This window comes from Cygnus atratus, chromosome 2 (assembly GCF_013377495.2).
Source record: "Cygnus atratus isolate AKBS03 ecotype Queensland, Australia chromosome 2, CAtr_DNAZoo_HiC_assembly, whole genome shotgun sequence".
In the NCBI taxonomy this organism is placed as follows: domain Eukaryota; kingdom Metazoa; phylum Chordata; class Aves; order Anseriformes; family Anatidae; genus Cygnus; species Cygnus atratus.
In genome coordinates this window covers 15,647,905-15,663,825 of record NC_066363.1, presented here as the reverse complement: position 1 = coordinate 15,663,825, position 15,921 = coordinate 15,647,905, and the positions used below count along the sequence as shown (strand labels likewise).

The 15,921-nt window shown below is 37.5% G+C and overlaps 1 protein-coding gene across 8 annotated transcripts in view; it reads right to left on the bottom strand.

The window, feature by feature from the left end:
- The window catches only part of ARHGAP12 (Rho GTPase activating protein 12), an 81,395-nt gene that overhangs the window by 31,668 nt on the left and 33,806 nt on the right, over positions 1-15,921 (bottom strand). For 4 of the 8 annotated variants that reach the window (XM_050708916.1, XM_035545367.2, XM_035545370.2 and 1 more), the window contains exons 3-5: positions 12,895-13,158; positions 7,026-7,166; positions 5,381-5,461 (exon numbers count right to left, since the gene is read on the bottom strand). In XM_050708916.1, coding sequence (XP_050564873.1) covers positions 5,381-5,461; positions 7,026-7,166; positions 12,895-13,158 — 486 coding nt within the window. The remainder of the gene's footprint in view (positions 1-5,380; positions 5,462-7,025; positions 7,167-12,894; positions 13,159-15,921) is intronic. The other 4 variants (XM_035545371.2, XM_035545372.2, XM_035545373.2 and 1 more) reach the window with 2 other exon arrangements.

Genomic DNA, 15,921 nt, shown 5'->3' with positions numbered 1-15,921 from the left:
GCAAGGGCCATACAAAGATCATCCGATGATACCATGCATCTAAACATCAGACCCTAAGAAGATGCTATTATTTTCTTAAATCTAAAATTTTTGATAACGTGACCAAGAATTCTAAGAATGCAGGCTGCTGCTCCTTTAAAGTTTTCCCCCAAAATCAAAAATTGTCCCATTACATTATCCCCTCTAGCACATCGCCTCCATTTGTTCCCTATTCTACTACCAGTTTCTTTTTATCAGGAAATAAGGACATCAGCAAATTGTTCATAACCTTACTGCATGTGCCAAGTGATGCTGACTTCTTGTTACACCAGCTCTTGGTGTAGGGTAAGGACACTAATGGTATAAATTTGGGTAACACAGAGTTATTTTCACTGTTGAATTTTTCAAGCAGCTGCTTTCACAGCTACTTGAAAGCTCTCTTTGCTTTGGTATAAAATTATCTAACCCTCACAACTAGCTAAATTATTTATATTTAATTTTAACCTGATAATATGGCATGGCTCAAGGCTCTGTCCTAGCCTAATTGTGATTGGAATAAATGCAACACCTCCGAGTTATTTGTAGCAGTTGTCCCCATTTTTAGGGAGATGACACAGATCTGTCAGCTTCAAGAAACAGAACAAAGATTCTTCTTTGTTTGCGCTAACAACAGGCACAGCCAAATGCAAGGAACAGGCGGGTGAAGGGAGAAAAGCGCGGAATGCAACTGACAGTGAAACTTGGTAAAGACCCAAAGTTAAATATTTTACTCTACTTTCTTGCAGTTAGAGATTAAAATAGGGACATTTAAGAATATTCTGATATCCTAGTCCTCTTTACTACCTTATTCTAGCATTTGCAGTTCTCCCAACAGATAGTCCGAAATCATATATTAAAAAATTATTTTTTTTAATGTTGCCTCAGAACAGAAGTATTTCTCCAATGCTAGAACAGTCTTTGGCTTTAAATACATTTTTTTAGTGCTGTGATTAATGTACCACTGATGTACACATTTTGCTCTTCTTAGCTAAATCAATACAATGTTTTTCTTAACACATAAATATAAGTTTTGTGGCTGGGTTTTTTTTTTTTTTTGGTCTTTTCATGGACCTCATCTCTACCTCATACTTTTCTTTCCTTGGAGAAAATGAGACTCATTTTCCATCTGCATTGCAGCAGCGTTTGAGGCAGCAGCCTCTCTGAAGGAACAGAGGCTGTGCAGGGGCAGGAAGGTGCTGGAGAAGGCAGCTCCACCTGAAGCAGAAGCGACTGGAGACCCCTCTGGATCATTGACTCTGCTGCCTCGGATGTTCTTTGCTTTACCTTCTTACCCACTGTTTCGCTAAGACTGCTGGCCTGTGAAGACCAGCACTGAGTCAGTACCAGCACCAAGTCAGTACTGATTGCCACAGGCACCACTGCTTGCCTCAGCAAAAGCTGGGGATACTTCCCCCCACCTTCTCTTATCTGGTAGGAATGAAGGGGGCTGGAAACCACCGCACCAGGACAAGTGAGGAAGACCAGACCAGGCCTCTTCGATACAGGTACACACATTAAAGAGAAAGGAACCAAAAAAAAATGACTACATCTTCGGATTTATCTCAGGTTTGTCATAATACCACCTGCACTTCTGTCCTTACATACCTCTAAGTCATCACATCAGCTGAGGCAGTCTGAACTTCCTCCAAGCTATCCCAAACTTCATGACAAGAATGTGAGGATTATTCACTATTACTAATGTGTACAGACTTACAGTAGACACGAATGCCAACACACACAATGTGTTACCTCAAACCAAGTAGCACTGCTCACAGTAGGACCTGTTCACATCCTGGCCACAAGACAAATTCATGTATACATATTTTCGCTTTTTTCTTTCACCATTTGACTGCACAGTATCTTCTTCCTATTACCAGCATCGTGTTTATTACAATTTTTCAGGTGGCATTCGTTGTCTGACAGCATTGAGGTCTCCAGCAGCAAAATCATTCACCTGAGCACCAGAACTGAGACCTTTGAGCTCACACTTGATGCTGGACGGCAGAGATGGCAAAAGAAAACCGTCAGTCTAAGACGACATCCCGAAATGAAGCTCCTCTACCTACTGCCGCCTCTGTACATACATTAAGTGAGGGGAGCTAATGGTGAACTAACTTCTGAGAACAGAAAGTGTAATTGGGATATCATAGTCTCTAAATGTTAACAGCCAAAACTATGAGTTCGCTCCTGATGCTTGTAGTATAAGCATTTTCTTCTGATGTCTACTCTTGCATAAGGGAACTCAGACAGCTGATGTCCAATAACCATGCTGTTATGCTATTTTTCTTTTTAGATATAAGACTAGGAATGCATTTGGAAAACTGGGAAGACAATAATTCAGTATCTCTAGTTTTTATTAGGCTGTCCTCTTCTCCTCCCCTTTCAGCTATTTATTCAATATTTATTATGTAGTTTTCTCCTTGCCTTTTTTTTTTTGTCATCTTGATAAGTTGCATTTTTAAACTTTAGAAGGTTTTTATTCCTGAGATCAACTTAACTTTTTCCCCCCTTAATACAGAGTTCTTCATTTGCTGGAAATATAAAACTTCTATTAGAAAACTACTAGGCTTACGGAACAGGGCCATATCCTTCCTCACTATGATTTAGATATTACTCATTCACTAAAAAGGAAATAAACCAATTTTACCACAAACTATTCACAGAAGACTTTATACTTTTTTTTTTTTTAAATAATCAACAAGAACTGATAACTGAATACAGCAGAAATCACAGGAGAAAACAAAGTCTTTTGGAAAAGGTAAGACAAGTTATGAGTGAATATTATTATCCAATATAAAGAATAATTCAGCATGTTCTTCTGTTCCACTACAAAAAGCTGGGTCACACTCATGAGTCTTAATAGAATTTTTCTAGCAGTTGTCAAAGCTACTCCACCCGAGATGTTGCTTTTAGCCAGAGGCATTCAGCTATTCCTAGATGTCATGTAAATATACGTGACTGGAGGGCTTTCTATGAGACTGTCTGAAATAATTTGTTTTGTAACTCTCCCTAACTCCTCTAATATCAGATATTTTTTAAACACACATTCAAGACTACTGAAGTGTTATTCCAGAGCACGTTCACATTTACAGCTAATGCTATAAAAGTGAAGTTTTTTCATATAACGTATTAGATCAGCTAATGTGCTATTTCCAGAAGCCTCTGGATGTTTTTTTAGTTCTATCGATGTCCAGATTACTAAGAATCACCTCAAAAAGAATTACGATCTTTTTCTGGTTTAACAACACTACATGACCATACTATTCTATTTATTTCACAAAATATTTAGTTCATATATTGCCTTCCAAAATATGTTGGGGGAAAAAACTGATCTAGAGAACCACTGTAGATTGTATCTAATTTCTTCTTAAAGATCTTTTTTTTCCAAGTACCTTAATTTTCATTTAAGCAGGAGTTAAAACGCTGGAGTCTTTCTAAGGTCGTCTCACCATTCATGAGAGTTTTTGATAGAGATTATTTTTCTTCAAAGTCGCTCTGCAGTCTGCGTTGTCTTTCCAGTTCATTTGCTCCTAAGCGCTTTTAGAACACGCTTCAGCGAGTCTTTCAAAAGACTGATCTTCAATCACACTTCAACTACTCACAAGTTTTTAACGTTTGTTTTTACTGTATGTTTTTCAGATACAGACTAGCTAAATGTTTTGCTAAAACATTTAATCTATTCCACCGCACTCAAAGCTAAAAACTAGGGATTTCTGTCAACAGATAAGCAGTTGGACTGTGAATCGAGAAGTCAATTGGTCTTTTACTTCTGTTAACCTTGTATTTGCTTCCAACCAAGATTTAGTACATTCAAGAATGCTCAGTAAGGAAATTAAGAATATTTGCTACTCAAATAGCCCAGGCTAAACAATTTAAGCAAAATTCCTAACAAAAATATTTGATGATTTTCATATAAATAGGAGCTAAAGCATATCAGACCATTAACTCCAAGAAACAGAGGCTTTGTTTCATTCTGTAGGTGGTTAATAACACAAGGGAGCCCAGAGGTTTACGAAGAACCACTAGAATATCATGCACAAACACACAAATACTAGACCTCACTCCTGTAGTTAAGGTGCCTCAGGTTAACAAGTGCTGGATTCTCTTTGTGACTTGTTACAGTTGCATTACAGCCAACTCCCTTTGCTATTTAGTTTAAATCCAAATCCAATCTAGTTCAGTGGAAAGCAACTTCTTCACAGTCAAAACCTTCTGTGCAGAAGTCACCGAACAAAGTACCCACGACATCATTCCCCCAAATTACCTTCAACTATATAGACTATCAATTGCTTCTGGTAAAACCTGTCCTAGCAGATTTGCACACTGCTAATCTAATAGCTAATCAATAGCTAAGTAGCTTTTAAAAACAATAGTTACAGATTAGATAGCTTTGACATGTTACAAAATTCAAGATACCTAAACACATCAGATCAACATAGGAAAATTCATAATGTCAGCTCAGCTCAGATACAAATCCTTTAGCTGATGTAACAATAGCGTAGTGTATAGCTTCATTTGTAACTTTAAATATTTTCCCACAAGTATTACAAAAGCACTATTACAGTTACTCCTTTTTAAGTAGAAATGACACTTTTTTGTACTAAAGGAACAATAGTTGAGAATCACACGCTTTGATATGTTCAATGCAAGCAATTCCCTGTGAATCTTTTTTTTTTTTTATAACCTTACTATATGAGATCAAACAAACATCCTAAAAGTTGTACAACTACATCCTTACGACAAATGTTCTATTAGTTTTTCAACAGGAAAATGTAAATTAAGTAATAATAGGAACATTCTCAGACTACCTAAATATGTCGATTTCCTACAAATTTTTATTTTTATTCCAAAATTAATAAATACCAGAACACACTTCTGGTGAAGCTCTCAAGTGTCATCCTCAAGGACACCACAAAACTGTTGAAATTTGTTTTTTTAACACCTCTCAGTATAAGATTTAAATCACCAAATTTAGAAATATATGACAGAAAAATCATTCATTTTGGAGGGTAATAAAAATAGACTGCAGTTTTTAAGGAACATTTTGTTTTGTAAGAAAAAATTTTTTTCCTACAAAGATTTTCTATTTCAGAGATGAATCACAGATAATACTTTGCAGTCATACATGAAAAGCTCAGTTCAGAAAAGATACCTTTTTTGACATCTGAATAGTTACATACATCTATTTTTTATGTCCTTTAGTATGTGTTTTTCTCTCCTCAATCAGAAATTCCACAAAAATGCCAGAAAAGTAACTAAGCCCTCTTCTTGCAAATAACTCCCATTAAGGGCCTCATAGAACATTTCCTGAGGAGGAGAGGAAAATCCCAAGTTGTTAAAGTTTCTTTATTAGGTCACTCACCTTAGGTAACTCCCATTCTGATCGGGAACCATCAGCACTGTAGTAGTATGGTCTACCTTGTTCATCTGCGTGTTTTATCCACTGCAGAAAGAAATGCGATGACAGGAAATATAATTAGTGTGACAGTCATAACATAGACAGTCTCTGGTATTTAGGATGTAAAATTAATTTTTATTAAAGTTCCATCCACTTCAGCAGTGCCTTGCGAGCAACCTCCATTAACTAACCAAGGTTAGTTAACAATGGGAGCAACATTCTAGTTTTCTGCTTTCTGAATAGCGCTCACTATCATTTTTTCCTTCTGAAACACCTCAGGAAAAACACCTGCAATATCAGTTATGGAATTCCTGATGACTCACATAAACTACCAAGAGAATGTGATCAACAGATATTTTGAAGATTACACATCTCACTTTTATCAACATTATGACATCAGTTTAAGGAGGTACAATCTTTGTACCAGATCTGAGTAAGAACTGTATAGATAAAATTACAGAATTACAAGAAGCTCAACCAGCAACTGATAATTTAAGAGATTATTGCACAATTTGAACAACTACGTTTTTGTACCATCAACAGGAGCATGAGATGCAGTATCTAAATAAATCATGAAGAATATAATTTATGTAACCTCTATCAGCAGCTCCCAGAACCAAAGAGGTAAAACTATGGTGATTATCACTAGTTGTGCAGAACAGACAGAATTGTAACGAGTAAAATTCTACAGGATGGTCTCACAAAAACATGCATAGAAAAAACTCACATCAGGGTTCTTGGGTCAAGTAGGTTTCACAGAACTGCCTTTCAATGAATTGTTTGTGATAGGAAATACTGTTCTCTATCAGTCCCAGTGTTATTTTTTTTTAAACAATACTTGCATGTTTGCCAAAGGAGGTATGAGCTATATAGATTTTTAGCAGAAATAGATTAAGAAGGACAAAACCCCAAAACTGACAAAAAACTCAATCACGTAAAAGCTTACATATATCAAGTAGAGAAGAAGTAGTGCTACAACATGGTAATCATACTACTGTTGCCATAAACACTTTTTGAAGGTTAAAAATCAAAACAACTTCAGTGAGCAATTAAAAAAAAAAGACTTCTTTACAAATATATACAACTATCATAGTCATTTTTCCTGTGTGGTAGAAATTTCTAGGATATGCCCACAATCATAGTAAGTTATCAGTAGCAATTATCTCCTTGGAATAGAACATAAATCTACTGATACTGCTATGGTTTAAGTAAAATGTTTGTCCATATCTGAAACCAGTACTGAAAACCTCAAATAAGGCAAGAATGAAACTGAGAAAGCAGCATTATTTTCAGTTTGAAACCATCCTATCTGGAAGACCTATCTCATAGACAAGAACAACCCTTAAAAGATAAGAGCATCATACTGGTATTAAGTTCATTCCTGAAGTGTAACCAAGAGGATGGCAGGTGGGAAAATAAAGAAAAACGTATGTCCTTAGTATGGCAAAGGACATAAGAAAAAAAATGTTAGTTCAGTTGTGAAATTTTCATGCAAGTTTAAAAATAAAAGGAGATACTACTAAGGAATGCTTTTGACTTCTAGAAACGAAATCGGAATTTCTAACAGTGAATTAGCTGAACATGTGATGAGAAGAAGGGAAAAAAGTACCTTTTCATTAGTATAGTCATTGGTATATAAGGTTTGACCATGTTCATCCAACTCTTCTGACCAACCCCTTGGAGGAGAACCATACTGACTATCTGACTGGCTGTAACAAGAACTGTGGTCGTTTTCTTCTGATGAAAGATGCTACAAGTAGTCAGAAACATAAGGCAGTTTTGAGAATGAAAATGCTTTAAAATCTGAAAGATCAAAGATTATTTGGAGAGAACAAGAATAGCAATAACTGAGAGAAGTTCATATTTTTATACCTTACATCAGAAAATAAGACAGACATTTTTACAGTTCGTAAGGATTTGATAATTGCTAGGTTATTCAAAAACATTTTTAGAACAGAGTTTATACTGATAATTTTTTTATTCTACCATACCATATTCCAACTACTCAGATTTAAACAATACCATACAACCATTTCAAATATAATTTTGACTCCAATTTTTTTTGCCAATCTAAATTTTATTCCCACAAATTTACATTACTCATTGATGAAGGAAGTCAGCTTTAGTAAACTCTGTTGCCCCAGAAAACCTGGATGACCAACTGGTTTCCTGGCAACGTCCCTGCTTTCATACCTGGATTCTTTCCTTCCCAAATAGTACCTGGAAACACAATAATCATTTAGGATAACTTTAAACTCCATTTCCACCTATCTAGGTCTGCAATGCATCCTACAATAATGAGGAATTTCCACCTTTCTCCTTCCAATGCTGACAAATGTGACAAGTGATTCATAAATCAAGATATTCCACCAACTGAAGGCACAGCTAGCTGAACTGCAAGATTACCTTCCAAAGGCAAGAGTGGATTATAATGTAAAGAACAAGTTTGGCACGTGAAGTAAAGATTTTGCACACACACCAAAACTTCTGTTCTTTAGTTCATCTCCTTCCTAAGGTATTGTAGATATTATTCCAAGTATCCACTCCATGCATCAAAAAAACCCTCTCTACATTCATCTTCCACAACAATTTTTCTACAACAGTCTCCTGAGGAAATCAGCACGCATTTCCTCTCACAGTATCATGGATCATAGGCTGGTAGCAGGCAAAATCTTAAGAGGGAACACATCATTGCTATTTGAAAATGATGGTTAAATATGGACTAAGGTTCAACACCACAATGTAAAGGTTTTAAAGAAAGCCATAAAGCAGGAAGAAAGGCAAAATTCCCATTTTAAACCAGGAAAAAAAAAAGGCAAGCTTCTCTCCCCTGAAAAGCTTAACTCTTACAAAAAAAAATCCAAGCATCTGAAATTCACCAGTTTTAAAGAGACTGTTTTTAGAGACTACATATTTAGTGACATTTCCAAATTATTATATGGGCTTTTGGTGTTAGCTTTTTGAGTAGCTTACCACTTGCATGAGGGAGACTCCCTAAACTGGCACAAGCTAGCTTACCAAGCACAGCAAAACCCATAGCACACAATTTGGTCATTAACAAACCAACATAAGCGTGTCTTCTACAGCGAAAAGGATGGGTGCACTTAAACTATGCACTAAACAATCTCACCTCACGGACACAGGATAACACGAAAATCTGAATTGCCGATTTCTGACCATTTGGACAACAAAAAGTCCTCAGTCACGCTTTTACGCCTGAATTGAGACCACTGACTTGATATTAATGTTATTGGCCCCACTTGAACAACTGTTTTATAGGATAATTGTAGTGTATATGCGCATTTAAATTTACATTATATTTTAATACTTAAATACAAGCACACTGACATTTGTTCAATCAAAGTAGTAGACTTGGAGGGTATGGTTTTTGTTGGTTTTGGTTTTTTATTAACAGGAATTCTGAACAAATAACACAATGCTTCTTCCAAGTAATTCCTGATACTAAAGAAGCACTGTACACATTTAAAACTAAACAGAAGACTTAAAAATGAAAATTCTCCAAGAAAAAGAAAGCTTTTGTTCAGTAAAAATGAGTTAACACAGGTCTGTAACCCACTATATCATGCCTGAAGTTCCAAGGCTGAGCTAATCCCACCTACCACACTATCTCAGACCTTAACCTTGGCTGACAAACTTAAATGAAATGCCTGAGTTGTTTCAAAGTTTATCAAACCAAGGCATCCTTCATCCCCCAGCTACTAGGAACAACTGCTAGAGCTGCTTAAGTGGGGATTAAAGAGAACACTGGCCAAACCACGCTCAACTATATTCAATTTCTCTCCCAGCACTAACTGCCTGCAGGCTCTCTACCCCACTCTCCCTTCATGTAGCCTCCATGCTACTTTGTAGAGTCCCATCCTCAATCACAGGATACCACATTTAGCTAAAAGCATCTTACGAAGGCAGCTGCCAAAACCTTACACCTCCTAAGAACTTTACTGTGACATTAAAAAGCGAATTACAAAAATGTCCCCCACATCATCATTTCTAATGCCTTTCCTGCCTTTTTTCCATTTACGCTGAAAATCAGGGCAGAGACCAGGGCACATTGTATTTAGAAAAAGGGAATGTTTATGGTCTCTCTTCTATCATTAAACCAGTTTTGGAAGTTACCACTACTTTCAAAAACAGTGAGGGAAAAAAACAAGTCTTTAAAGAAGCTAGCGTCCCTTTATTACCCTGTTTATTTTGAAACAAAATAAAAACAGGGGATGAAAGAGCATCTTGGCCACATTTTTTAAATGCAGATTTCGATTTAAACGAAATAGTGCTGCTTTACAGCAGGTTGTTGGTTAATTCACTGGTCTCCACGTTCTGGTCTCCTAGCTATGCATCAGAGGTTTTTCCCTTCTCTGATCCGGCATCAGGTCTCATTTCACTTACAGTCCCACCCTAATTAAACCACTCCACAGTTTGACCAATTTCTCCCAGTTACCGTTTAGAGCTCTTTCCTCAAAAAAAATAGCAAGTCACTGCCTCTGATAAATTTTATCCATACTTAGTCTTCCTTTACCAGAGGCCCTGTTAGGATTGCACTGTTCCCCACCCCCAAGTCCAAATAACTGCCATAACTTAAGGCTGTTTTCTTTGTGTCATACCTGTTATCAGCTTCAACACGTTAAGTATAATTTTGCCTGTTCTTTCTTACAAAAAAAAAAAATTTCCTAACCACAAAGTCTTAAGACCAACTACAAGCTATTTACGTTCTAATAAATTCCCTATGAATACATACATTATAATATATAGCCATATACAGTTCTCATATTGATGTCACCTTGTCATTTTGCTACCTAATAAGATACAACCTCCTCTAAGGACAAACCATTAGAGATACAACTAGCATTTAACCTTTGTGCATATGCTCCTGTATTGCTAAATCTGAAGGGAATAAGGAGAACTGACCAGTATGTAAAAGCCTATTTAATTTCATTAAAATAAATTAAATCAGTTTTTGCTAATTAAGATATATTTGTTCCAACAGCAATCTAAATCCTCATGGTCAGACAAAATCTGGGATGTTCTATATTTTACTGTAGCTTAGCCTGGGATCTCAACCTGTACTCTAAGGTATTAGAGTACTTAAAGTACTTAAAGGTCATAAATGAAATGGTGAACACAACCAGTGGAGTGTGAAGTACACTCCCAAATGCAGAACAGAAGGGAAAAACTGGCTTCAAAATCAACAAAAACTTTAATACCTTAGTCAGACAGGACAAATAATGTAAGGAATTTGTGCTACTGGAAATTTTTCAGCTCGACACAAGTTTATGTTAATCAAAGCACGCATCATCCATTGATCTTACAAAGAATGAGAATTTAACAGATAAAATTGTTTGAAGGTCAAGCTGTGATACCTTAAGCATCACAAAGAAATGGAAGAACTGAGCTGTCTGATATAATACACAGGCAGTAAACACTAGGCTTTCTGAACGTGCAACTACACAGTGAAGTGGTGGTACAGAGGTGGGAACAGGAATCAGGCATTATTTGCAGATGGTGGGGAAAGAGAAAGAATTATTCAAAGTTCTTCCATGAGAAGAAGGAATAGTAATCACACTAGAAAACCGGTTACTCTCACTGCTAGGTGAGTTACTACTCAAAAAAGCAATCATCTCATCCTGACTAAGAACAAAGTCATATCCAGCAAAAGCACAGCCAGTGAGAAATTAACAGAGAACTGTAAAATGGTTGCAGACATTTTGTCAGTTTACCTGTTGCAGCCACTAGCTTGTGACAAGAAAAGACTGTTTAAATGCTTGCAAATGTCACTGCTGCTAGGAAGGCCATTCCCAGTGGCGATGAAGAGGTTCCCTTTTCCTTTCTTTCCTCTTTCTGTCACTACTGGCCCAAATGCAGACTTCCACAACAGGACTCCTAGCAATCTACAATTTCTGAGCAGTACACAATTAAATTTTAAAACTAAATAGTGTAATAACTCAGGAGGAAATCCACCTAAACTATACATATTTGAAAAGGGTATATAAAAGTGGAAGACTTTTTGACAAATATGTTTGCTTTTTCTTTCAATCAAGAAACTGATTAACCTAAGCACTGTTTGAATACAAGAGCACTATTTTAAGCATATTTAAACAGTAATATCCATCTTCCAGCTATTCCGTTTCTTTATCTGAAACGCAGCAGCTCAAATAGACTAACACTACTGTTTGCCTCTCCCTAGCAATCAGTCGCACAGAATATATTTGCACCTCAAATATTATCCTAAACAATCTTTTAACATTAATAATTTCATAGTAAGCTTCAATTCTCTTAAACAGAATCTGTGGCAAAGCTGAACAACTGAAAAATGCTTCAAAAGGTAAAACGTTTGCATAGTGAAAAAAATCTATTGATATACCTACAGAATAGCATTTATGGTTGGAATATAATCAAGTCAAAAGTTCCTACAGCCAACTGCCAAAAGCTGGGACAGATTCTCCCCACCCCAAGCATCTGTCACTATTGGACGTAGACAGTTGGTTGGCAGACCTGCCAGCACCATAATTTGTCTTCTTTTCTGCGATACCCAGTTATCATTCACAGAATGAAGAAAAGGATTTTCTCAGTTAACACACTTCCATAACCAAGTATTGCTCCTTTGACTGCCTTTTCCTCTAGTTTGTTCAAGAGTTATCCAAGGCTCCGCACAAAAATCATTGAAAAGTGTGTAAATTCAATTCTCCTAAACAAACAGTTAGATAAAATGGATGGAATTGAATAGAAGCCTCAATTATATCAGTATTTTTGACCCTGGAGGAACATGCTATGGAACTCTATTAAGTCTAGTTTTGACGCCTAGACTCCGGATTTCTCTACATCCATCTCTACAACCACCTAAATTCCTCTCAAAAAAAAAAAAAAAAGTATTTTCCTGTAAGAAAAATACTTCATATTTAAATGTACTGCCACATCATTAACCAAGTAGTAGCAAATAGCTATATATCATCTGCCTTTGTTTTACTGTATAGTTAACTGAGGTTGATAAAAAAATTCCCCTTGCTTTTTTCATCCCCCTTCCCACACTCCCTCTCCTTCCCCATCTCCCTCTTCTCACCCAAAAATATGCTGAACATACTGAAAAAGAGAACACCATATCAGAAAAGTCATGATGGCCTTCATACTCAATTGTCATTTAAAGCCCTGATAGTTTCAAGGTTTCTTAGCTTTCCTTTAATTTTAAAAGCAAAGCTGCAACACCTAATGAAGTACTGCTGGGCACTTTTACAACTAGTACTCAGATTTGTGACCTGTCTTTTACACATTTCACGTACATACTAATACACAAAATTGACTGAAGAGAGAAATTGTTGATCTTTACTAATTCATACCAAGCCATATGACCAAAAAGACAAAAAAATGACACTCCTTGAGACCTCAAAGTTCAGAGATACCAAGTTCTCTAACAAAACAGTACTCATAGGCATTACAATCTCATTGTTTGTGATCTTAGAACAAACTACCTCATGATCTGCATGGCTCTGGGAATCCCCTTTATTAATGCTTGCATCTCGGGCCCAACGTGGAGGTTTCCAAGTTCGTTCCTGTGATCCTCTGTTGTAGTAATAACAGCGTCCTGTAGTATCTTTATGGGTTTCCCATTCCCCATTTATTTGGACTGGAGCACTTGTAGGTAGTGGTGGAAGTGCAGACTGAGATATTTTCAGTTCTTGTAAATTAGCATAAACTGGTGAATCAGGCCTCCCTTGGCTTGGTGGAGTAGTTGGCTATTGAGAGAAGAAATGTATTATTAAAGAGCAAATGAATTTTATAATGCTCCCTCACAAATCAGTATACATTACAGTTGTAAAACAAACCAACAAACTCCCTTTTTTTTTTTTTTATTACATATAAAAGCACAAAGGACAGCCACAAGATGCCAGGGCATGAAAACATTAGATTTTTTCAATGTTAAATAGATATAGTTTGTGATGTTAACCTTATATTTAACAATTTTTTAGCATTTCTCCAGCTGACAGCTGATAATTACGTCTTGCAATGGATTTGAAATACACTGGCATCATCGTCAAAATAATTGTATGTTTAAAAACTTCAGCTTTACAGTTCCAGTATTGCTCGGTAACTATAAGTAACATGCTTTTGTTCAAGACCAAATGTAGCATTTCTTACATGTCACTTGTTAAGCAAAGATGGTTCCCCAGCCTTTTTCCTCCCCTATTGCTATATAGATGATGGTGAATATAAAGCAGCACTTTTCAGTTTGAAAGATGAGCACAGTGTTACGAGAAAGAAACTCCAGAAAACACCTGGGTGGTTTACCTGCAAGCCTTTCCAAATTGATGCTTACTTAAGTAGTTTATGTAATATCACTGACAGTGTTCTGATTACCACTCCCTTTTTACAGGAATTAAGTGGCTATTCTTACCCAGCTAATTTTGTTCATGTATATGCACATAAAGAGAACAAGTGTCCACGAGAAAATAAAACACCAATGACAATTTCAAATTCATAGTTTGATAACCATGCTTTCTGCTGGCCTTCATGTTAAGCCTGTGGCTCTTACCAAAACCATGAGTGCTTTCAAATAAGTCACAGAAGCGTTTAGGAGAAAAAAATATACTTTCTGACCAACTTTTAGAGTACAAGTACATAAAACACACCACACAGAAGACAAGTAGTTCACGAAAGCTGACTAAGAGGTTGTGGGAGCAGCTTGTTATTAAACGAAACTGAATAGCTGCCTGTTAACACAGAGCCATCTCCCTGTGTCAGGGCACTTTATTTAGGCATCCAAAGGAAGTAAAAATATCATTCATACCATTCCTCCCCCCTGCTCAGTTTTAATTCAGAAGCTTTGCTGGAGGCAAGTCCTTGTGCCTCTTGTTGCATCTTTCAAAGGAAAAAAAAGAACATACTGCATTACATAAAAGATCCTTTATAATGTGCTTTTAAACATTAAAACCTTAAATTGCTAATCTAGGCCACATCTCATCATAAATTATTGGGGTTTGCTCAGGCAAGACAGCATATTGTACCACACAATCAGATATAAAGTGATTGCACCACAGCTGGAACCAAATATGGGCAATATCCACAACCAAAAGGGGAAATAGCTAGAGAGGAACTTAATGAGATTAGAACAGGCATGGACTTGTCTTGTAAGTCTTTAAAAGAGAAAAGGCAATTTACTAGATATAGTATGTTTTACAAGAATACAAGGCAAACCGGGGGTGGGGAGTATCTGCAGCACTCACAAAATCAGCCGAAAACAATTAGTATCCTCCTCCATTAATTCAAAGGAAAGAAATCTAAGGTCTCCCGTTTTTAAGAGGGGCAGGGGGAATGCCTGGCTTTGGTAAAGTTCTGTTTCTCGAGGGCATTAACAGCATAAGGAGCACTGCCACAAGTAAAGACTTGTCCCGCTGTCCTCAGGTATACCCGAGGATGCCACCAGATGCCGTGAGCGTGACCACAGCCAGCTTGTGAAACACATCGGGCCTGGCGTTTGCACGGAGCAGCTGCAGGCAGCGGTGGCAGCACACAGGCCTGAGGGCCCCCCCTGCTCCTCAGGCACCAAGAAGTGGCCTGGAGGCAGGAAGCCTGAGGCCCAGGGCTCAGAGATTTCACTGAGGTCTTCCCAGGTCTCAGCATCACAACCAGAACAGCGCCAGGTGAAGCTGCAGGGCCTGTATTACCCTACGCCGATACAGGGAGCTCGTGGCCGATGCACAGCCACGTAGCCCAAGCAACACTCTGGTTAAGTTTAAAACAGAAACGTGAGATGAAAGTTTAATGAGTGTTTTTCTTCTGAATGTTTAGTACTACTAAACTCATAATACCAGCTTCTGGCTTGCCCGCGGGAAAGGCAGAACCTCTGAGCTGAACGACAAACGGGCCAGCTAAGCATCCTGCTAACCAAAGGCCCAGCTACCACCATTCCCTGCTGCACCCTCTCCTGAGAGATTTCCCTGGTACAACTTCAAGATTTTTAAAAGGTACCCTTCAAGTTACTGTTCTCAGTGAAGCATGGAAAACGCAAAAAATAAATTTAAGCACAACACGTAGCTTAGCTGTGAAGTACGTGTACGAGGGATCCGACATGCTTATCAGGAACTACTTTAACCACGTAGCATGCGGCAGTACTTCCTCATACCTCAGGACACGCAACAAGGTACACCGCTCTCTGCAATGCTGCGTTCAACAGCGTCCAACGTCAATGCTAAACTTATACAGTAAGATTTTCTCGTTTATTGACAAATCAAAGCAACTTTTACAAAGCTCGTCACTTCCTGAGGTAGCCCTATGGCATTTCCCAGCCGGTGCCAGCAAGAAGGCAGGTCCCTCACCCCCATGGAAAGGGGACTGCCACAGGGACCAGCTCCCTCCAGGTGGCCCTGTAGAGGTCTCAGGCTTCAAACAACTTTGCCATTGCCTTGAAGGTGAATGGTTCCGGTGAAAAACTGCACGCTGCAAAAGCCTTTACTAGTTTCAAGCCAAAAAGCATATTAAAATAATTAAAGTTTCTTTTA